At 43.7% G+C, this 22,538-nt stretch overlaps 2 protein-coding genes across 2 annotated transcripts in view; both read right to left on the bottom strand.

The window, feature by feature from the left end:
- Positions 1-6,248, bottom strand: part of LOC119391460 (tudor domain-containing protein 7) — a 70,648-nt gene extending 64,400 nt beyond the window's left edge. The window contains exons 1-2 of the mRNA XM_037659143.2: positions 6,143-6,248; positions 88-237 (exon numbers count right to left, since the gene is read on the bottom strand). Of these exons, the coding sequence (XP_037515071.2) occupies positions 88-237; positions 6,143-6,232 (240 nt within the window). The 5' untranslated portion in view covers positions 6,233-6,248. The remainder of the gene's footprint in view (positions 1-87; positions 238-6,142) is intronic.
- Positions 6,249-7,069: 821 nt separating this feature from the next.
- On the bottom strand, positions 7,070-22,406 carry LOC125758327 (uncharacterized). Its single transcript, XM_049415383.1, has 5 exons — positions 22,240-22,406; positions 16,463-16,539; positions 14,295-14,425; positions 10,931-10,988; positions 7,070-7,111 (listed from the first exon to the last, which is right to left on the bottom strand). The coding sequence occupies exons 2-5, from the start codon at positions 16,535-16,537 to the stop codon at positions 7,070-7,072; spliced, it is 306 nt and encodes a 101-aa protein (XP_049271340.1). The 5' UTR covers positions 16,538-16,539; positions 22,240-22,406.
- Between the last annotated feature and the right edge of the window lie 132 nt (positions 22,407-22,538).

Here is a 22,538-nt window from a genome sequence, read left to right on the forward strand (position 1 = left end):
CAGAGCTTCACCATCTGCAACCTTCTGGCGACCATGAAGTGCCTGCACATAAAAACATGCATGCACAGACATAAAATGTTTGCTTACCATTTCATCTCGTACTTGAAGCACTTGCACTCTCATCCATTTGCCTTGAATATTTGCGACATACAACCCCAATACTTCAGGTTCATAGACGGGCTGCGGGTATTTAGTATAGAACTTGCCCATCTCTTCAATGAGTGCATGGTACTCATCCTTTGAAAAATGAGGCAGAACAGTCCATTATCCAACAGCTGCTTACCTAACCAAGGTCTTTTGTTGTTCATTGAAAAAATTTATGACTAACTTTAAATGTTGTGATGCTTTTAACAAAGGCAAGTATTGAGAGGACTTCAAGTAGTAGACTCTGCTATCACTTAGAGGAAAGTGTGCTGGCAAAACAATGACCTGATGCATTATCCAACCTATCCAACACGATGCCATAGTTGGCCAATCTGAGACTGAGTGAAAAGACACACAATCAAGAGACATTTTTTGTGACATACTGCTGTTAAATGAGGAAAACTAAGAGAAAACAGAGCGATTATGTCCTTGGTGGCAACTACCCATAAACCAAAATATTTCCACATCTTTATATCTCGTTGAAAATGACTTCTTTTTACATTTCCTTTAAGGGGTCATGAACCATCCCTTGGGTTTGGTGGGAAAGCACATCCTGTGGATAGCAGACACTGCTATGAACATCTTAGCCAAATCTTGCAGTCATGCGTGACAAAGAGTTTAGAAGCGGAGCGTGAAGTTACCATTTTCTCATGTGCCCTTTTTTCATACACTCTGCCCTTCTTTTCATCCTCTTTGGAGCTGCCAGCACTTGCTGTTTGACATCACAAAGTAGATAGCATGCTATTGGCCAATAGCCGACATAAATCAAGAGCGGCATTTGGATCAGATGTGCTTCTTGCCACGGGGCGCCGCCTTGCTCCATAGTCTGCCAATGCACGCTCAAGGCCATGAAGCGCACTGACACAATTTTTTTCTCCCATACCATCCCTCCCTGTGTAGCTTCCAGCGCACTCATTGTGACGAGAGAAGAGAGAAAGCACTTACAGCACGTGGCAAACCCCTGTAACTCTGCTCATTCATGACGAATTCGAGAAATTTTTGTGGCAATCGATTTGAGAGGCAATAAACTCTGACACTGAGATCATTCAATGATTCAATGAGACACACAGCGTGTTGACTTCCGAGACGCCATTCCGTTTCCCCAGTAAACGCATTGTTTCACGTGGATTTCCTACTTCCGAGACCCGATAGAGTCCAATCTGTCAATTGTTGCGCGGTGCACACAGCAAAAGAAAGGGCCCTGTCTTCTGCAACACACAGGGGCCCTTAATTAAAACGGTCAATGTCAATGGACCGCACAGACACTTGTGAAACACATAGCGGATTCATCATCATCATCAGCCTGTCTACGCCCACTGCAGGGCAAAGGCCTCTCCCATGTTCCACCAATCAACCCGGTCCTGTGCTTTCTGCTGCCACGTTATACCTACAAACTTCTTAATCTCATCTACCCACCTAATTTTCTGTCTCCCCCTCACGCGTTTGCCATCTCTTGGAATCCAGTCAGTTACCCTTAATGACCACCGGTTATCCTGCCGACGTGCTACGTGCCCAGCCCATATCCATTTCTTCTTCTTGATTTCAACTATGATATCCTTAACCCCAGTTTGTTCCCTGACCCACTCTGCTCTCTTCCTGTCTCTTAAGGTTACACCTATCATTTTCCTTTCCATCGCTGGCTGCGTCGTCCTCAATTTAAGTTGAGCCCTCTTTGTAAGTCTCCAGGTTTCTGCTCCGTAGGTAAGTACTGGTAAGATGCAGCTGTTATATACCTTCCTCTTGAGAGATAGTGGTAGACTACCATTCATGATTTGATAATGCTTGCCGAATGAGCCCCGTCCCATCCTTATTCTTCTAGTTAGTTCACTCTCATGGTTCGGCTCCGCGGTTACTACCTGTCCTAAGTAGACGTACTACTTTACAACTTCCGGTGTCTCGCCACCTATCGCAAAGCGCTGTTCTCTGCCAAGATTAATCTACATTACTTTAGTTTTATGCATAATAATTTTCAAACCTACTCTTCTACTTTCCGTATCCAGTTCAGTAATCATGAGCTGTAATTCGTCTCCCGCGTTACTCATAGCGGATTACATAGGAACTTTATACGAGAAAGCTGGAACTGCAGGGGCAAATTTAACCACCAGATATGGCGACAGTCTGGCAACAGATTTGTTCAACACCAGTCAGAACCCTGCCCTGTTTTCTTGCGGGTTTCCTAGCAACATATAGGCCAATCTTATATGTTGGTGCCAGCTGAGGACTTCGGGTGACTGATGACCGACGGAATACAGTGCCTCAGTGCATTTCGTGACTTATTAGCATTTCCGAGCACCATCTCGGACGAGGGTACAGCAAGCGACTTCATCAGTGCAGATGACGACATAGCTGTTTCTGACTGCATCAATGCAGAGATCATGGCTGACGTGCCGCTGCTGCGAAGTGGACCCAAGCAGTGATGAAGATGCCAACGCCACTGCTAAACAACCTTTCACTGCGCTCCAAAGCTTGCATCGGCGTTCAGCGTCATTCATCGCTGTTGTGGCCCAATGGAAGGTGCTGAATTTGCTCATTTGGAAAGCTTCAATCATATTGAAGATGACTTGATGAACTTGAAAACACACAAGAAGCAGGTCAAGTTTACGGACTATTTTCATGAGAAATTAAGTGCATTAACTAGCAAAAGAAGAAGTCACATAGTCCTTTAGCCTACTGTGAGCAAATCGGCGTGTTAGCGCTTGTTATTACAATTTCCAAAAACCATTTCCAGACCTGCAATGTATTAACAAAAACCTTAAATACGCATATTCTGTATGAACTATTTCACTATCCAAGTTCCATATATCTGGGATAAACTGTATTGATAGAAGCTTTGTAACTCCACCCTCTGGATTCGCACTGTCTGGGGTTTAATCAGCTGCAGAAGATTCCGCACTGCGGGCACACTTGAGCCAGGTGCAGTGCAAGTGTCCTCAAAGGGGTGGTTCCCGTACTTTGTAAATAGCCACAGCACAATCCTATAGTATGTACACTGTAACGAATGGCCACTACTCTTCTTTTTCCCCTCACTTTTTTCAACAAAGCACCTTCTTTTCAGCAATGACAGTGGCCCTTCTGTCAGTACGCATTCCCCAGTATGGCTTTAACCTCTGTCGCATCACTTCCACCCGCTGCTCTCTTCTTTGCCAGTTCAAGGGTTCGAATGAATGAAAGCACTTCCTTTGAGTGTGGCCGCATAATTGCTCGGAGATGGCCGCTCACCCGTGACCTTCAACAATTGACTGGAGCGGTGGATCTTCCGACTATGCCAAGGTCAGACTATGAAGACAGGTTTGTTGTCAGAGGCGGCTTCAACCAAATCAAATTCAAACTTTGACATGGCGGCACGGAGCAAGAATTCTTGAGGAGGCGAAACTGCGCTCGCTCGGGCGTCCTAATAAAGTCACGGAATCGGGCCCAGCACTGACACGCCCTCCGTCGTGAGAGTCCGCTAGTGGAGAAGGAAAAACGTGCACATCGCACTCTCTGACGAAGCTCGCCGGTTCAAGGCTATTCGGAGGCGATTTGCCGTTCGTGCTTTACGCTCTAATGGGTGTGTTTTTTGTGCGTCCTTACCAGCTCCCCATTTTTCGGTAAATTACCTAGGAAAATGACGTCACATAAAGGAAAATTACTTGAGTGATATATCTTGTAGAATGTGAAATATATAATTTGATAACGTGAACTTGATAGGTTAGGTATAATTTTTAAGGCGAAAGCCTTAGATGCCTCATTAAATGCGAAAATTGACCATCGGTGTCTGCGTCTTGCGTCGCAGCGTCAACATGAGTGATGCAAAAAATCATCATCACGTGATAAGGTCATCACATGACGTTATCATGACGTCACAGATCATAAAAATTTGCGATGTCATCATGAATTCACATGCCGTGACATCATCACATGACATCGTCGCTTTGTACTGCCTCCGTAATCGGTGGGCCGATCACGGAGGCAGTGGTGCCTAATCTGACATCTCCTCGGTAGTGACGATCCAGTTGTCGACATTAAAAAAAAACGCAAAAGCTGCACGTCTTCAGGGGCTGCTCCATGCACGTGCAGTGAAACCACGCATGCGCACACGGCATCGAAAACAAAGAACGAACTCCATATGCGGCGCGGCCCCACATATGCGGTGCGAACTCGAAGCGTAACGAAACGGAGCAAGGATTTTTCTTTTTTAGTGGTGTCACCTCGTTTCACGTTAACGAAGTGCAGTTCAGAGACTACTGTAACAATCGAAGAGTGGTGCTGCCAGCGCAAAAGCTGATTTTCTTTTTTTTTAAGAAAACCGGCGCGGTTAGCGTGGTGGCACGGGCAGGCGGCTGGATGAGGTTTGAAGGGAGGGGGGAAGGGCACGCCCACGCGCGCACCTGCGGGGGCAACAACACCGGCTCAAGGGGCGCAGGCCCACCTGCTCACCTCGCGCACACCCGCACGCACAAATGAGCGCTCACTCTCGCCTCGCAGTCACCGGGGCTTCGAGCGCCCCATGCCGCCGCTTTGCGCTTCGTCGTAGGCGGGGCAACCACAGAAGATGCATGCGGCTCCTGCTCGTGCCAAAATGACAAAATTCAGGGCAAAATCCCTAGGTTGTCGGAGGCGAACATTCATTATATCAAGGGTGTCTCCCGCTGCCATTTTGTTACGTAGAGGTTGTAAATACATGTTCTTCTATGGAGTAACGGTGGGGAATATAAAAACTTCGTAATATCGAGGAATTCATTGTATGGAGGTTCGTCATGGGCAGGTTTAACTTAGTTCTAAAAATCTACTACACGATAGAGCACTACATCTATGTTGACGCGTATATAAAAAAAAAAAATGGGCCAGTGACGACTTGCTCCACGCAGCACCGCAGACATTTTGTAGAATGCACGCGCAATGTAGTCTATTCTATACCCTAATCATGCGGTCAATGTATATTGGGCAGACTGGCAGGTGCTTGAACGAAAGACTCAAGGGGCACTATTATAATGTCAACACAGCTGTTTCCGGTCATTTAGGGTTGCATTGCCGAGATTGTGGATGAGTTCCATGCTTTGAAGGCACGACAGTGCTTAGCCACTCATCAGGCAAGATGACCAGATTAATAATCGAAGCTGCATGCGTAGAAAAACAGGATGGCGCATGTGTAAGCATGGCATCACTAGCACTGACCGAGAAAGAAAAACAGTTTCAGTTAGATGAGCAAGCCATTGTTACGAGTGGACGACAAGTGCACGAGATTGTTGAACAGTTCTTGATTTTTATATGTATGCTGTATATTTCATGCACTGCAGCAGATAAAAATCAGTTGTGAGTCAGCGCTCGTGTGTGTGCCCCTTCTATCCCTATCTTCTTGCGCTGTTTTTTCGTTACAATGCTACGAAAAGAACTAGCTCCCCAACAAGCATTAACCATGAAGGAAGCAGGCTTATGCACGATAAGGTCAACCTGAGTGCAAAAGTAAATGGTACCCTCGGCTAACGTTGTTTGGTTTGTGGGGTTTAACATCCCAAAGCACCCGAAGCTATGAGAGGTGTTGTCATGGGGGGGGGGGGGTCTGGAGAATTTCAACCACCTGGGGTTCTTTAATGTGCACTAACACTGCACAGCACATGGGCATCTAGCATTTCACCTCCATCGAAATGTGACCACTGCGGCTGGGATCGAACCCGCAACTTTCAGGCCAGCAGCTGGGCACCATAACCACTACATCCCCACAGCAGCTAGAGAGTAAATATACTTTATTACTGCAGCACCAGACCCCTCTACACTTGCGCATTCCTGCTGGAAGACTCACCCTGATACATTGGTGCAACAACACTTCATGCACTGTGTGTGCTAAATGCTTAGCATCACAATATCTGCTACCAATGCAATGTGCCCCCTTTGCATTTGTAGAAATGCAGCCTTTCCTACAGCACCTCAATTACGGTTGCTTGCCAGTACTTGCCATAGCCCAATCACATGCAAACATGCAAATCACATGCACACATCACGCAAAATTCAAACTTACAGAAGTATTCAGCAGTCGGACGTACACTTGCGTTGTGTTAACAGTACAGGTTACATACACTTCCCAGTTGTTTCCCGAGGGAAGGAGCATCTTTTTCAATGCAGTGCTTGTCGTCTCAACTGCATCAGGCTGGCACACCCAGTCATGAAAAACCAAAGTGAAGAATTTCTTTTGCTCATACAAGCAGCAACAAAGTCAACAATCTAGATACTACAGTGACACAAAGGCAACCCAAGTAGAAAATTTCCCGAAAGGTTTCCTGAAAATGAATTTTTAAAATTTTTAGCAAGTTCTTGAATCATGCCTTTGAATGCAGACAAGCCTGTGTTCGTGACACAATAGCCTACATCACTACCTCCCAGAGCAGGCATTCAAAATCAAACAGCTATTCTTCAGCACGCAAATCGTCACTGATATCACCACAGTCGAGTTCGAAAAAGCTGGCACAGCTCGATGCATTGCCGGATTGCATTGCCAGTTTCTCTTTGTCCACACCAGTGCCATATATACTGCGCTTACAAATTGCAAAGTGAACCACCCCACCTGTTGCAGAACAATACCATTTAAAAAACAGCAATATCACAATACAGTACACGCTCGGTAATTCATACCTCGTTAATGCAATTTTTCAATAATTCAAACTATGGGGCATGGTCTATACAAGCTCCAAAGAACTCTTTGCATTAAGGAGCTCATCAATTCGTACGCAAATTGGATCTGCCATGGACACTTTGAACTATGTGACGTCATGGCTGGCTCTCACACTGGTGGTAATATTCCCCAATAAGCAACAGCTGACATGACTTGCTAACCACTGCCGTCATCATCCTCTGATAAATACTGTCAGAAATTTAAACCTCAGCACCGGTGCTCTGGAATCTCAAAGGCTTATGCTTTACAGTCAAAAACACGTCATGGCTGCCATGTTCATTTCTTAAACTCATTGATTGCATCGACATCAGTATTCCTCTGCGGCACACAAAGGCACACGGGTTTATGCGTTTGTGTTCTACATCGGCAGCTCTCTCCAGCATTTCTTTCAGTGAAAACGGCCAATCAACTGCAAAAACCAATGTGGTCATACAATTCTGGAACCTGCAAAGCTACATAATTGGGGCAAGTTTACACGATGACATCATTTTTGGGCATTTTTCGGAGAAAGACTGCAAGCGCCCAAGATGTCTCGTCATAACGTGATGACTACATAAAATCACAGTTGACAGATGCAGCTTGTTACTGTAAGAATAATTAACATTGCCCGTCGTAATCACATGAATACTTGCAATATGAAGACTGTGTGCTCTGCTGCGATCTGTATCACCATTCATGCCGTGGAGTAAGTGCACATGTGGGATATTCGCTTATGTGCGAACGGCTCATAACCCCATGTAATGTGCAAGCCAACCCAAAAGCTTTAACATACTAACACTGATGGCACTGAATTGTGGCAATCACTGTGGCCGCCGATTAAATAAATTTGCAGTTTTAGTCAACGCGGGTAAGTGATGAACAATCACAGACATGTTGATGAACTTGCATAAAACGGGCAGTGGTGACTGCAAGAGACATGCTTTACACACTAATAAGATGAACACGAAAAAGGATAAGGACTGTGACTACCATTTTGTGAAGCTTTTCTTTTTTTTTTTCGAATATGCAGGGTCGATTGGATGCCACATGTGCTTTCCATTTGCATGCCAATAATAGGAATTTCACAGGTGCATGACCAAGCAGCTCATGCAGTGATTGCCATCACTTTTTAAGAAACAAAAACAGAAAAACAATTATCAATTTCTTTTTTAAATATAATGTGACTGTTTCAGAGGTTCTTCCACTTTTTTCACTATCATATGCTGCTGTTATTTTATCACTTTTGTTAGTTCAAATTTCCCTTAGTTCAAAATCAGCAGGCCTCACCGTGAGATTCAAATTCACGAGCTTTTACCATATGGCTGAAAAACACAAAAGTTCCCCTTTAAGGAACAACATGTGCTATGTCCTATCACCACCACTGGCCCCATCCCAATCTTACATCTTGCCACATGATACTGATGCATTGCAGTGAAAGTAACTTAAACACGCAAAGCAATGTACAGTGCTCACAGAGTGAAATGCAACAATTTATGGCTAAGTAATGCACATACTTCCATTTTCACCATCTTCAGTTCGTGTCTATTGGCATAATTTCAGCTTGAACACATACATCAGAGCCAACACCGCCTTTAGGGGCCAGGTTCGTTGTGACTTGACGTTGCATACCAGCCATTGTACTAAAAGTTTTGATGTTGCGCTTCAACCCTTGAGCACTAAACATTTGTGCGTATGACACTCCATTTGCATGAACACACTGTTTTATGTCTTACAGTGCCTAAAACAGCAACCGCACGATAGGCACGCGCTGTAGCGTGACGCAGAAAGAAAGTTGCTTGTGTACTTGTGTTATCGCAAATTATTGACCGAAATCAAAGTTAACAGGCTGAACCATAAATAAAAAAAAGGCCACACAGAAATGCAGCGGCAGTGCTGGTATGATTATTAGGGCTGTGCGAATATTCGAAATTTCGAATATTTTTCGAATAGTGTTTGCTATTCGATTCGATTCGCACTGAAATTTTACTATTCGAACTATTCGAACTTCCCAAAGACAAAAGCAGTCAACGTCCGGTTTAAAGTGACCCCTTCAGATTTTTAATGTGCTTCACCTCATTACACTCTCGTATTGCGGCAAAGTTGCCTTTCAAGCTCCGTTACGGCCGAACTTAGCCAAGGGACAAAGTCCGGTTGGAAGTGGTCCCTAGATTTTCAATATGCTTCACCTCATCACACCCCCGTATTGCGGCAAAGCTACCTTTCAAGCTCCGTTACGGTCGAACCTAGGCAAGAGACAGTCAACGTCTGATTGGAAGTGGTCCCTAGATTTTTATTATGCTTCACCTCCTCACACCCCCGTATTGCGACAAAGCTGCCTTTCAAGGTCCGTTACGGATGAACTTAGCCAAGAGACAGTCAACGTCCGTTTGGAAGTGGTCCCTAGATTTTCAATATGCTTCACCTCATCACACTCCCGTATTGCGGCAAAGCCGCCTTTCAAGCTCCGCTACGGTCGCAAATGTATAAACTCAAGAAAACGCTGGTTCCAATATGGAGATGAAAGATGTGGCAGAGTTGGGGGCTCAATTAATGCTGTTTTGGACTTGAAATTTGGGCAGGAAGTCCGAAAAATCGGACGTCGAAGCTTTTTAGCATCCAAAATTTCAGATGTTCTTATATACCGACGTCTATGAGGCAGATTAGGAACTCCGGACTTGAAGGGAGCACACCCTTGTCCACCACATCAGTCGGCCTTCCACAGCAGTTGAAAGAGGAGGAGAGGCTGAGGAAATGGCATCTCTGCCTATCACGTGTAAAGTGTTGTCGGCAACACTTTGGTTGCACCGAATCATGTACATAAATACAATTCGGCCTCTACATTGCCTCACTCTTGATAAGAGAGACAACTATGAAATATGACCCCACCAGCGCTTCATCAACCTAGCGAAAAGAAACACTTTCATGTTGCTATCTCACAAGAACATACTTAGGGATTCTCTGCAACTTTTTCTGTAATTTCACTTCGAATTATTCAAAAAATGTGTGAGAAATATTCGAAAATTATTCGAAATTATTCGATTCGATTCGCACTCAATCTTTATTATTCAAATTCGCTTCGCACCCATAATTTTGCTATTCGCACAGCTCTAATGATTATAAAGGCCAAACTATAGGCCTTAATGAGACTGACAACTGGTGAAAATTTGTGCCAAGATCCCGGTGAAAATTCAATAACCGTGAAATATAGTAGCAGAATCAAGCATTCCTTTTGCGATTTGAATGGGATTTGCATTTTTAATTGCATGTGAAAGTCAGAAAAACCGGAACGTTGCAATGCCTAGTGGACAAGCCTTGGAGCTGTGCAATGGAGCCGTTCGGGTTGTTTTATGTAGTCTGCTGCTGTTTATGCACCATAATTCATGCTTAAAACTAGTCTATATTATTAGGCATGCTCATTTTATCCTGTGCTTTAACGAGGTAAAAGGAGTTGACACTGAGAAGCGGCACTGCCTTCACGGGAACATGGCAAGCCGCAGCACGTGCATTCATGCAGGTGCAACAAACCGCAGCGCACAAACATAAGCTGCTATCGCGCTCACTTACAACTGTTTGCAGCATTTGTTGCATGCACAATTTCATCAGCATTGCAGAATAAAAAAATTGTTCGTGGTGTTCTAAATGTTACCACTCTATGATTAAACACACTGACTGATAAGCTTTCCATTGCACTAAAGCAAACATGTACCATAGAAACTGGTTGTCAGTCCCTTTAAAATAGGTGGAAAGAAGGGAGGGCCTCACGGCCCCTTTGGAAAGCTGTTGGGGTTCTTGAAGGCCAGAAAATTCATTGGAATTTGTGAGTCTCTCAGAAAAATCAGGAGAGTTGTCAGGTGTGTAGACCCTGTCACCAAATTAGTATGCAGTCGAGCAGGTCAAGTTGAATTTATTGAGTGACACGCTGTAAGCGGTCCAAAATTCCTGTCATCTTTAGGGTTAAGTTTAGGTGGACTAGTGGTAGTTCCACTAAGCTGTCAAATATGATCCTTACTCAGTACTGTCGAATAATTGAATATTCTCAATGTCCGAATGAATCGTCTGCGACAATACGGCCTTTTTTGTGTCCAGCAATAGCAGCCTATTTTCTAGTGCACCACAGAAAAAGCTCTGCTCTGTGAAACAGAACAAAAAAAAATGTACCTGGGGAACTGCTGGTGAGCTTGTCTGAGGATAGAGAATGCAGCATCTGTCGTTCCAACTGAATGAAAAATAAAGGAAAGGCAATTATGAACTGGCAGTGCTATTTATTCTTCAGCCCTCAATAGAAAACCTTGTTTATTTAATCACTTAACCCATTCGCTTGCACAGCCGCTGTTGCGCCAGCCACCAATGAAAAGGTTGTTTTTGCACACTGCTGATAGGTGGCAGCACACTTCAAGCGGTTTTCTTGTTGCTTGGTCTTGTTGACACCAGATAGAGACATATGCGCACAGTTTTGAGAGCAACTGGTAGAAAAGAGTTCTCGGAGCTCAAACACATTTTTCTCATTGTAAACATGGCAATGCAGGGAAGTTGAGGTCTCTCAGGGGAAAAATTTCTTCGAATTTTTTCTTGGACAGCGATGCTGAAATTTAATATTTTAAAGCGGTACTGACACAAAATTTCGTGGCCGAGATAGCCTTCGGGATGGATCCCTTTGAACATGCATGTATCATCTGCAAAATATCAACAACGAATATAGCTTGGAAGGTATTTCAAATGAGCTTTGAAGTTTGCGTGAGTTATCGACACCCCTGCTCTGTTGATACCCTCAAAGGTGATCCTCAGTGACCCCCCTACTTCCCTCACGTGACCATGCTGCAACAAGTTATGATGACGTCATAGTCGCCATTTTCTTTGCCGCGTTCGCTCCAGCAGTCTTCTTCTCGGTGGCTGCTCGCGAACAGCGCGGAAGTGCGTCACAGTTCTGTGTGCTGACGTGATCGAGCGCTGCACCCGCTAGGTGGTGATAGTTGATGATAGGTGATGATGATAGGTGATGAGCCTGTAATTATTTATCTGTCGTGCACTGCAGCAAATGATGTGCCATGTTATGACTAACAGGCCCCCAGCAATACATTGCAGCAAAAAAACGTGAGGCCAAAATTTTTGTGTCAGTACCCCTTAAATGATGATTTTTCATGGCACACTGAGAAATTTGAAAGCACCAATAATGATGCTGCGCGAGGAGAGATTTGTACTTCTCATCCCCTTGCAAGTCCCTTTCAGGGTATTTATGTACAGTAGTGTTGAGATCAAAATAAAATAAAAAATTCTCTCAAGCGATGTAAGCAGTGCAATATGCTATGGATTTCATGGAGCGCCACATGCTGCCAACAAGCTCCAAAATGTGCTGCAGACTACAGGCAAAGGAAACCGCACCAGACAACCAGAAGCAAAAGGGTTAAAGATATTTTACAGGACTCGTAAAAGGCAGTGCATAAGGGGGTAATGCAAAAAGAGAAAATTGTACAATGCAATAAACTACACCACATTACACTGGTACAGTAAAAGCTCGTTAACTCAGATTTCATGGGACTGGGAAAAATGTCCAAATAAACCAAATGCCGAATTATCAAAAGCATCAAGAATACAATAAATAAATGTCTTTTACATCAATACACTTTCATTTTCTTGATGAAGGTACAAAAATCCTGTACCTATTTTGCATAAGAGCAGTGTAAAAGCCGCATTTTCGTAATCCTGAGACTTCCTTTTCAATGCGACCACGATGCCAGACTCCCGTGTTTAATTAGCCCGAAACGGGCTCTGCACCCTTCCCTTATTACACACGCCACCACCACCACATGCACATTACGACAGTTCTTTCACAGGTAAAATGGCCGGCATCTGACAGTTCGTCCATCACAATGTAGCAAACGAGTTTTATGCCAGCATACTGACCGTGGCTGAAAGCTCTTCAACATCTCCTGCCATCTTTGAGTTTTGTAGCATTGCACAGGCATTGCATAAAGTTAAAACAAAGCTGCTGAGTGCCTGATCTGCATGTGGACAAAACTGTGGTCACTAGCTGATGACGATAGCGATGCAGACAGTGCCGCCTCGTTTCGGTTGACTGCGAATGCCTTTTCCGCTCTTTTGGGTCGCTCATTGGCGGCGCTTCGAGGATCGTCCAAATTAACCGGGTTGCGGCCAAATGTGACCAAATTAACGAGAGTTTGATGCCAGTAAACGATGCATATGCTGGCCAGGACCAGGGAACACATCCAAATTATCCTATTTTTTCCAAATCAACAAGGGTCGAATTAACGAGCTTTTACTGTACAAGCATTTTGCATGAAAATTAATAAAAAAATTTTAGGGAAGCAGAGCAGCCTATCAGTCATCGAAGCAAAGAACAGTACCACGAGATGAATTTTTATATTGCAACAATATTACCAATATATATACCATAACTAAGCAGGCATGGGATCTACTTGTTTAAATTTGCTAGATGACTTGCAATGATATGGCAAGAGCTATTGAACCAATCTGATCTGGGAGAGTACTGCTTCATAAATGAATGGCTTGTGGAGGTGCACCATTTTTAAATGCATTTGTTGTGCCATATATGAGTGCATAGCTGGAGTGATAATGTAGTTTTGTTTAGGAGAGGCACGGTTTGCCTGGGCATGCTATGGCTGGTAGAGTGCAGGCCCGTAGCCGGAGGGGGAGGGGGGCGCCCCCCCCCCCCCCAAAAAAAATGTTGGTGAAGTAGATGTTTTTACCAAAAATAAATAATGAATATAGGTTTTCTTTCTCAAATATTCAAGGTTTTCAGCAAGAGGCCCCCACCCCGAAAAAAATTTTTGGCTACAGGCCTGGTAGAGTGGTATTAGTAAATTTGTGAAATAGTGATAGTAAGGCAATGTCATGGTGGACATTCAATGGTTGCAGTGAAAGTTCTCGTTTGATTCGCAATTTACTGCACCGATACTGAAGTTATTTGAAATAAAACAGCTTACCCCTATTTTGGATTCTTTTTAGTGAACCAATACGGAATTACACCAGGAAAACATGCAAATAATCACTAAGAAAATCGAAAATGAACTCGCTAGGTTGAACATGGATTGGCACATTACAGTTCTGAAAACTTAACTTGAATGTGATGTCTGACGTGAAAGGAAACATGAAAAAAAAAAAACGCTTTTCCATTTCCAAAAATCTCTGTGAGGTCATGAACTGCTAAAACTAGGTGCATCTACTTGATCACCCAGAATAAAAAACTCAAGCAAGCAAAACCTGTGTGCTTTCATTTTCAAAAAATTGACCATTTTTTCAATCTTCGAATGTGCAGCCAAAGTTATGACATCACAGATGTGCCACCGACTGCTGCTGGCTAAACAAAGCACCGAGGAAAGTTTGACCTTCGATTATCATTTTTCTATGCTACAAGTTGCCTTTCTTGATATGTATTCGCTTGCTTAATTTATGGCTCTAGGCATGCTTAGAGAACGCCCTATGTGGCCAAATCAAACCCACAGGCAAGAGAAAGACCCATGCTCAAGAGATTGCCCCTGCTTACCCAGCAACACACACAGCTCCTGAATTCTTGATAATCTCGAGCCAGTTCTTCGGTACAGACTCCTGGTACTGTCCCTGGTACATCTGCGGCACAACAGAGCTCCAGAGGCCCTGCCTCTTCTGCGACACTAACTGGAATAGAAACCACAAGTTCCGACGTCAAAAACTAACTACCTGAAAAAATGTGCTCAACACATGTGAACTGCGCCAACATTTGTGGCATGATCACTACAAAGCAATATACTGGGAACTTGATGCAAACCACAATCTGTGTTGTCTGTCCAACTTGGTGTTGTCAGTGCCCATAATAAAGAAGGATGGTTGCAATGCGCATACTGAGATTTCATGGACATATTGCAGTTTCTATAGATAGCACAACTAAAATGATAGTTCATTCAGTTGGCACTGCTCCTTTTGGTGTAGTAAGGTTTCCATGTGCTACAGTGAGATTTGCGTATGCGATAATGACACAGCCTGCAAGGCCAAGAAAAGCCTCTTGAATTTCCACATAAAAGTAAGGCACCTAATACCTAAGACTAATGCCTCACTCACACTGGATGTTTTAATGGCCTTTAATTCAAATGACAATCGGTGTAAGGAATGTCATTCGATCGGTGACGGTGCTACACAGAAAAAAAGTCATGATATCAACCGCAATTAATTCCAAAAGAAGTGGCCAGGAAAGTTGTAGGAGGCGAGTGTAGGCTGGCTGAAAGGTCAAAGTTTATTTGAAAATAAACATAGGGTGTCGCTTCACTGAACAAATATGCATAGAAAACATTCTCTTTCAGAATGCCCCATAAGCCAAGACAATGATTAGCCTGTTACCATAGGCAATATAATGAGCACAAGCAACATGGCTGACATGGAAGAGCTGAATGCCGACGCTCAGTTGCAGTAGGTGAGGCGTTTATTTGCAGTTCGCTTTGTATTGCAAGCAAAGCATTACAATTGTAGGAAAAAGCTTTACCATCAAGAGCAGATGCAAAAGTAAAACGCAGTAACGAAACTGAGCAGCGAATTTAAGCAAACACATTTGCTGTTGCACTGAACTGTTTACGCTGTCACTGCCTAGTAAAGCAATGGCTGCCAGACACCACTGAGATGGAAGGTAATAACATTTTGTGACTGCCTACCATAGAAGCTGTTTTCTCGTTAGCATATCTGCCCTGGAATACAAAAGATTAATAACATATTCGCATGAACGCTTTTCAAATTAAGAATGCCCAATGCTACATTTTACCTCAATCTGGGGCAGAACATACATATAAATCAAGTGCAAAGCTGAAGGAGTGGCGCAAACTCTGTTCATTAGAGAAGCCACTCAGTTTTAAAGGCGTTAAATAAGGTTGTCTAGCAGCTGGTCAATGTCATTAGATGCCAATGTCATTCCATTCGAATGACATTAAGATTTCCAGTATCCCAGGTGTATATTACAATTTTTTTGTATCACTTATGATAAACTGGAAATCTGGAGGTTTTTGCGTTTATGCACTCCTACTTTTTTTTTTCTTGCCTTCTAAGTTTAGCAGGTTAAATCAGTGTCCAAAAGAGGAAGCAGCCCGGAACCTATATTTCTAAAGAGCAAAATGGTCGATATGGCACAGTACATAGTGCCCACAGTGGCCAAATTTCTCTCCAATGCAAAAGAAGAGTATGAAGTAAACATGCTGGGCACAGGGCATTATTACTTCTTCTTGCCATGGCTTAAAGGTTGATTAATAATGACATGACAAGCCTTGAGCATTCCAGAGCCTATCATTCATACACAAATGAATGGACAGACACACTTAGCTTTACAATCATATTCTACAGAAGCTCAAGTATCACACGGGCTAAGTGCAATAACAATACTTATACAGCCCTCCGCAGACAATGTGTGCTTGTCTGCATATAAAATGCAACAAACAAGAACATTATATACTTACATGCACTTTGTCATTTCTTTTGAGTGCTAAACATTCTCCACAAGTTCATGTGTGAATGCCTGTTTTTGATAAAACTGTCTGGTAGAAACTTCAGTATCTTGTGTTCAAGGTAATGCTGCATTGCTTTACACTTCGAAATACCTTTTACAGTTTACCAGCTTAATCTACTGACAATGTATACCCCCTATCCCAACTATGAGGACCAGCTAGCATGTAGTTACAATAAATATCATGGACTAACCCCTTTAATTCGAGCGACAAACTCTTCCACTTGCTCAGGCGTGTGCACCATGGTCTCTTGCAGAGCAGCTGCCATAGCTGCAAAAGAGAAGCAGAGTGAACTGCAATAAAAACAGCAAACGACTAGTACTGTGCAACAAATACTTCAAGCAGGTAACTGTTGCTATTGTAAGACATTGTTCAGGCAGTGCAAACTTCTGTAACTTATGCCTGCAGTGCACACTGCTGCACACACAAAGAACTTGTCATAAGGTACTAGCATGGGGAGAGTGCATTTCATTTAATGGCAGAAGGATCAGTAGCGAAAAAATATCGGAATTCAACATATGTCCTAAAATACAATCATAGAAAAAAAGAGACAGTGCTTTGCAAAAAGCAGAAAGCTGTATGTGTTGAAAGTAGATATCAAAGGTATAAATACTTTGACGGTACTTCAAGAGGTCCTGCAACACTTTTTGAGCATGGTCAGAAAACGCTTCCGATCGGTAGTTGAGGCTCCCGAGAACACGCGAGCATTAAGATTACAGCGCGGCACGCGGCCTAGAATTTACAATGAATTCTGAAAGTCAGCTAGAAATCGCTCCCTCTTCGCTCTACAAATGATGCCCTATACCCAAATTTCTGCACAATATACCCATGTCCACGGCGGTTGGCTGATTTGAGCATCCTGAGCTGCGCAGTTACTGTGGCCGCCGCGAGATGCTGTCACATGCCCCTGCGCACCCGATCACGCTGATAAGTTGCGCGTTCAAAGAAAAACAAGAAAAGAAAGTGCTCAAGGTAATCACGCGCGCTGACGAAAGGACGCATCTTCTTGCCCTCTTGTCATCCTCCTCCCTGCGTAGCTTTCAGTGTGCTCGCTGGTACGAGAGTAGAGAGAAAGCGCTTGAAGCGTGCGACAAATACCTGTAACTCCGCTCGTACTTGAAGGATTCTAAAAATTTTTTAGACATGTAATTCATGAAGCACCATGTGCTAATAGTGAAACTATTTCATTATAACTCAGAAAAGTGTTGCGAGGCCCCTTTCAGCAAAAGGCCTGGTCCTTGCCAAGAATCAAGGCAGTAGCATGCCATTTTCTTTCTTGACCTTTCTGGAATAAGCCCCACATATGATGTAGTTTAGCGATGCAAAAAAATTAAGGCAGCTTCGCACTAGTGGTGCCAAGCCAGGAGGAAGTGCGGAGCTGGGCGGCCCTCTTTAGTTTTCTCTTTCTTCCTTTTTCTCTTCTGTTTCCTTCTGTCTTTTTTCTGTCTCTCTCTCCATCTATTTCTTTCTCTTTCTTGCTCTTTCCATCTTTCTTTCTTTTTTACTCTTTCTCTCTCTATTTCTCGCTTGCTTCCTCTTTCTTTCTATCTTTTTCTCTTTCTTTCTCTCTGATTCTCTCTCCCTTTCTCTCTTATTATTTTTATGCTACGCTTTACTTTCTCCCCTCCTCCTCATCCTCACTTCCATTTCCCAACCCCTTGATATACTATATTATACAAGGCTATGCAATGCTCTCAGCGTGCCTGGATAGCCGAGTGGTTAAGACGCTCACCTTTGGATCGTGTGTACGCAGGTTCAAATCCCGCCTCGGCAAGAAATTTTTTCGCCTAAACTTTTGTTTCCCTTTCTTTCTATTTCTTTCTTTCTCTCTCTCGTTCCATCTTTCTTTCTCTCTCACTCCCTGTATTCGTTCTCCCGCCCATCAGAGTTAGTACATTCGACGCCAAACAAACCGGCGCACATGTTCTGGGGGCGAAGAAGAGGAGGATGAAGAAAGCATGTGACGGTTCATGATGATGATAATTTCAGTTCACCCGTCATGGATGAATGATTGGCTTAAAACAGCCTCGGTGTTAAAAACACACTTGCAGCTTCTCTGCACTTGTACCTGCCCTACGACACCATGCAGTGGCAAAAAGCCTTTGAAACTGCATACCTTGCACGCCAGTAATAACTTTTGCATTCAGGTGCACCTGGCTTCACCTTGACCCAACTTGGGCTGCTTTTTTATTTGTGCCCAAGGTAAACCTTTGGCACAAATAAACTCTGAATTTGGTTAACTAAATAAACTCTGGTTAACTCTGACTGCAGTCCTAAAGGACCGGTTCAGACAATTTTTTACCTTGTCAAGGTAAAAAAATGTCTCAATATCTCAGAAATAAACCATGTTTCTGAGCTGCTTTGTCACACGTCTGACAGCACAAATGCTCAGATAAATGAAAAATACTTTTAGGTAATCAATGAGGCACAAAAACAAGACTGTAGCCCAATTAAGCAATACTCCTTTGTGTGACGCACTTGAATGTACAAGCTGGGAAGATGTGCAAGGCATGCCAGTCTGGCCATTGCAGAGAACAAAAATGGTGTAGGTAAAGTGCTAGCAGATGCTGATGACTGAGCTCACAATTTATGGCCGTTCCATGTCATAACCTCATGCATAACCTTTGTCATAACCTTTGGCAACCAAAAGCATCCCATCCCTCTGTGAACGGAAGACCAAAGGTAGGCTAAACCAGCCCAAACCAATGATTTCATTGTTCCAGAAAAGTGTTGGTAACAACCCAAAAGCAACATCCGGTGCACTTATTAAATATGCAGTAAAATATCGATGCAACGGCCCCACCTGTGCAAGCGCCCCCTCTCATAATCAAGGAATTCCGAGTTTTCGTCCACTACCGAACAAGCTGCCATCTTGAATTTTCGGGCAGTTGCATGCAAGAGGCCTCCTTCCCAACATTCCCTACATTATCTCCACGTCAAAGAGGTGGGGGTGCACTTGATCGGTATTTTACTGTGCGCAGGTACAGCAATCGCGATGCATCCTCAGTGAGAACAAAGAATTCCAGAAGATTGCAAAACAGATTTCGTGCCCATGAGCACTATCGCACCTCTGAGTCAAGTGATAAGACACTGAAAACAGCAAGCAGTTTACAGTCACAGTATGTGCTGTTATACCTGCTTATTTAAATCATTCTTGATGCTTTAATGCACCTAGTTTGTGTTTAATAAAGAATAAACTAGACCAATCATGAATTTGCATGTATAATTGCTCATTTCAAGACCATGTAGTATTCACAAAAAATCACCAATGCCTGTACAGGTATGGGTGAGAGCTCAACAAGGCGGATGTTTACACTGCTCTTTTGAAGCCACCCACTTGGGATAAGAGGTGGACAGTGTGCCTAAGGAGAAATAGCATTACAATGGCACAAATAGCTCCACATGGGTAGTCACCTTTAACTTAGAAACTGCCAGAGAGTGAAACTTGCAGCCTTTTGACAAATGAAATGAAGCGATGTTGGTAGCACAACTTGTAGCTGCTCTTTCCTTTTTGGTTGATTAAATTATGAAGTTTAACATCCCAAAGCGACTCGGGCTATGAGCGACACCGTAGTGGAGGGCTCCGTATAATTTCAACTACCTGGGGTTCTTACACATGCACTAAAACCACACAGTACACTGGCCTCTAGCATTTAGCCTCCATCGAAATGCGTCTGCTACGGCCGGGATCGAGCCCTCGTCTTTCATGTCAGCAGACGAGCACTGTAACCACAGAGCCACCACGGTGGCCATTTCACTTTTTTTTTCTGTTTGCATTGCAAGAAATAAATGGTTGACTTAAACTCTGTACGCTCAAAACTTAACTATAAAGCCAATTTTATTTGGCTTTTTGCTTCAGGTAAGGTCTCCTGGTAGCAGATTCCTGAACTCAGCAGCTATGCTGGGCCTTACTACTAAGGCAACACTGGCTCAAACTGCGTTTGGAGCTGGCGAGTACTGAAGTACATGCAGCTAACAATGAAACCTCACTTGTTACCAATCACTCCACCGTGCACACAGAACATGAGAACAGCATTTAGCACAGCAAAAACACCACATTCCTTAATGTTGCCAATTGAAGCTATGTTCCAACATGCTTTTGCGTGCACATATGCACAGACATAACAAACTATGTGGCCATTAATTGTGGGAAGCCATGTAGGACATCATCAATAAAATACATTTGTAAGAAATCTGACATCTCTCAGGCCTGTTTTATTTAAATGACAAATGTGCAGGGAACATGTCCAGCTAATTTCACTGAGCTCAACTGACCTCAGAAAAATGCCGGAGTTGGGCATGAAGATCTGCATGCACAGAAAATGTGCTTGCACTGACCACTGACTGATAGGTCTCCGATATGCTTCATTTGTCATAATGCCTAAAGAGAGCTGAACTGACCTAAAGAGAGCTGCACTTATGAAGTGTTCAGCATGTGAAGTATACATTTCAAGCTGCGTTCCAAGGCAGCAGGCCTTGTTCTGAGGCATCGTGAACTAGGGTAAACAGTAGCTTGAGAATGTAACAATCTCTGAATGGCACTTTGCAAATATCTGCAGATTGGCTTCCCCCAAAGAATATTTTTCAGCCAAAAACTATTGTTCATAGAATGCTTTTCTCAAGTGCGTTCACTCCTCCACGTTACAGCGAAGGTCCCCGACCAACCCCAAAGGCTCTTCAAAGATTACTGCATGAATATCGCGTTCCACGGTGAGCTCTGTGGTGTACAGTGAGAAAGAGGGAAATGAAGGTAAGGAATGGCAGGGAAGTGTTGGATGAAAAAAAAGTGTTCTAGCATGTGGTAGAGGCTACTTGGCTGGAAAATATATTTGCCTGCGCACGCGCAATAACATTTTTGCATAGTGGCTTTATTTATTCATTAATTTTAATGACAATATTCCTGCAATAACATTCTCAGCCCCACGAAGATGCAAATGTGCGTGCATTCGAAATATCACCGGTCATTTGTACGACAAGGAAATTACGCCAATTGAACGTTTTCTCAGAATCGGAGGACTTCTCAAAGTGCTAGCAATAGTGCTGGGTCCCCAAGCTGCGTTTTAAGTTCGTCCTCTCGCTGGCAGCGCAATACGCCTTGGGGACCCACGCTAGTTTCCGAAATTTAGGTCTTGGGGTGCTATCGCGGAGCGATTCTAGTTTTTATTCCAATGCTTTTCGTGCTTTTCGCGCTTGGCCATTGGTCAGAACGACGGTCCGTCCGCGTTATCAACGCGATCAGCCAGCCGCGAGTGGTGGATGATAAGAAAAGCATGGAATATGGCATATAATCGGAAATAGCGTCGTTCCACGATTGCACCCCAGCAGCAAATCTGCAAGATGGCGCGCGCCCGCACTTGCTATTTGTTTTATTCTTGTATTTAGACGTCGAAAGGCCATTCTTTGCCTACGAGAAAAAGTGAACGGCTGGCTACAACGCACTGCCGCAGGCTAGTGAATGAAGTATTCTGCGCCGACGAATCAATCGCGCCGTTGGGTCAACGCGAACGCAAGTACCCGAGACTGGCTTGGGATCTACGCATGCGCACTTTCTGCTCGCAAATTTCTTGGGACCCCAATTCTAAAACTCTAATGAGAATTTGGTACTGCAACTACAGCCAAAGATATCTTGGCGGTGAGCCAGCAGATCCTGGTACCATGATCTGCAAATGCCAGCCGTGCCTACTTCCCGGTGGGAGCCGCTAAGACGAACACCATCAACAGTTTTCACACACGAAAAAAAGAAACAGTGATGGGCAAATTAAACTGACGTCTTCATTATATATTTCGAGACAAGCATCGCAGATATGTGATGAGAAGTGAACACAGTGTTATGCCTATCCAACGAAAATGCGCATAAAGTGAGATTTAAGCAATATGATACACAAAAAATGATGCGTGCGAGATCTGTAAAAAGAGCTATAAAATAATGATAATACATGCAAGCACATATACGTAATGTGACGCGCTTACCGGCGATCCCTCGTAGGCCGGCGATGCCACGTAGGTACGAATGCTTGCCGGAACAGAACACGATCGTGATCGCCTCGCTCGAGACACTTGCCTTGAATGACGTTCCACAATTACGTTCCACAATTAGTGACAAGCATATAAAAGGCGTAGATGTACACGCAACTCCAGAGCATCGGATGATAGCGTCCTCTGGATAACATGGGTAAGGTTATGTAGATCTCGAGGCCATTGTTTTTCTCGTTGCATGTGCATGCAAGTGTGGAAGAATGATTACCATAATTATTGCGACGTTCTGACCG

The sequence above is a fragment of the Rhipicephalus sanguineus genome, chromosome 1 (genome assembly GCF_013339695.2).
Source record: "Rhipicephalus sanguineus isolate Rsan-2018 chromosome 1, BIME_Rsan_1.4, whole genome shotgun sequence".
NCBI lineage: Eukaryota > Metazoa > Arthropoda > Arachnida > Ixodida > Ixodidae > Rhipicephalus > Rhipicephalus sanguineus.

Bases quoted from the DNA above. Each gene is read 5' to 3' on its own strand.
- LOC125758327 (XM_049415383.1), bottom strand. From the start codon at position 16,537: ATGGCAGCTGCTCTGCAAGAGACCATGGTGCACACGCCTGAGCAAGTG. The intron at 10,989-14,294 runs GTAAGCAGGGGC...TTTTTCATTCAG, and splicing joins GGAGCTGTGTGTGTTGCTGG to TTGGAACGACAGATGCTGCA. The intron at 7,112-10,930 runs GTACATTTTTTT...TGTGTGCCGCAG, and splicing joins GCTCACCAGCAGTTCCCCAG to AGGAATACTGATGTCGATGC.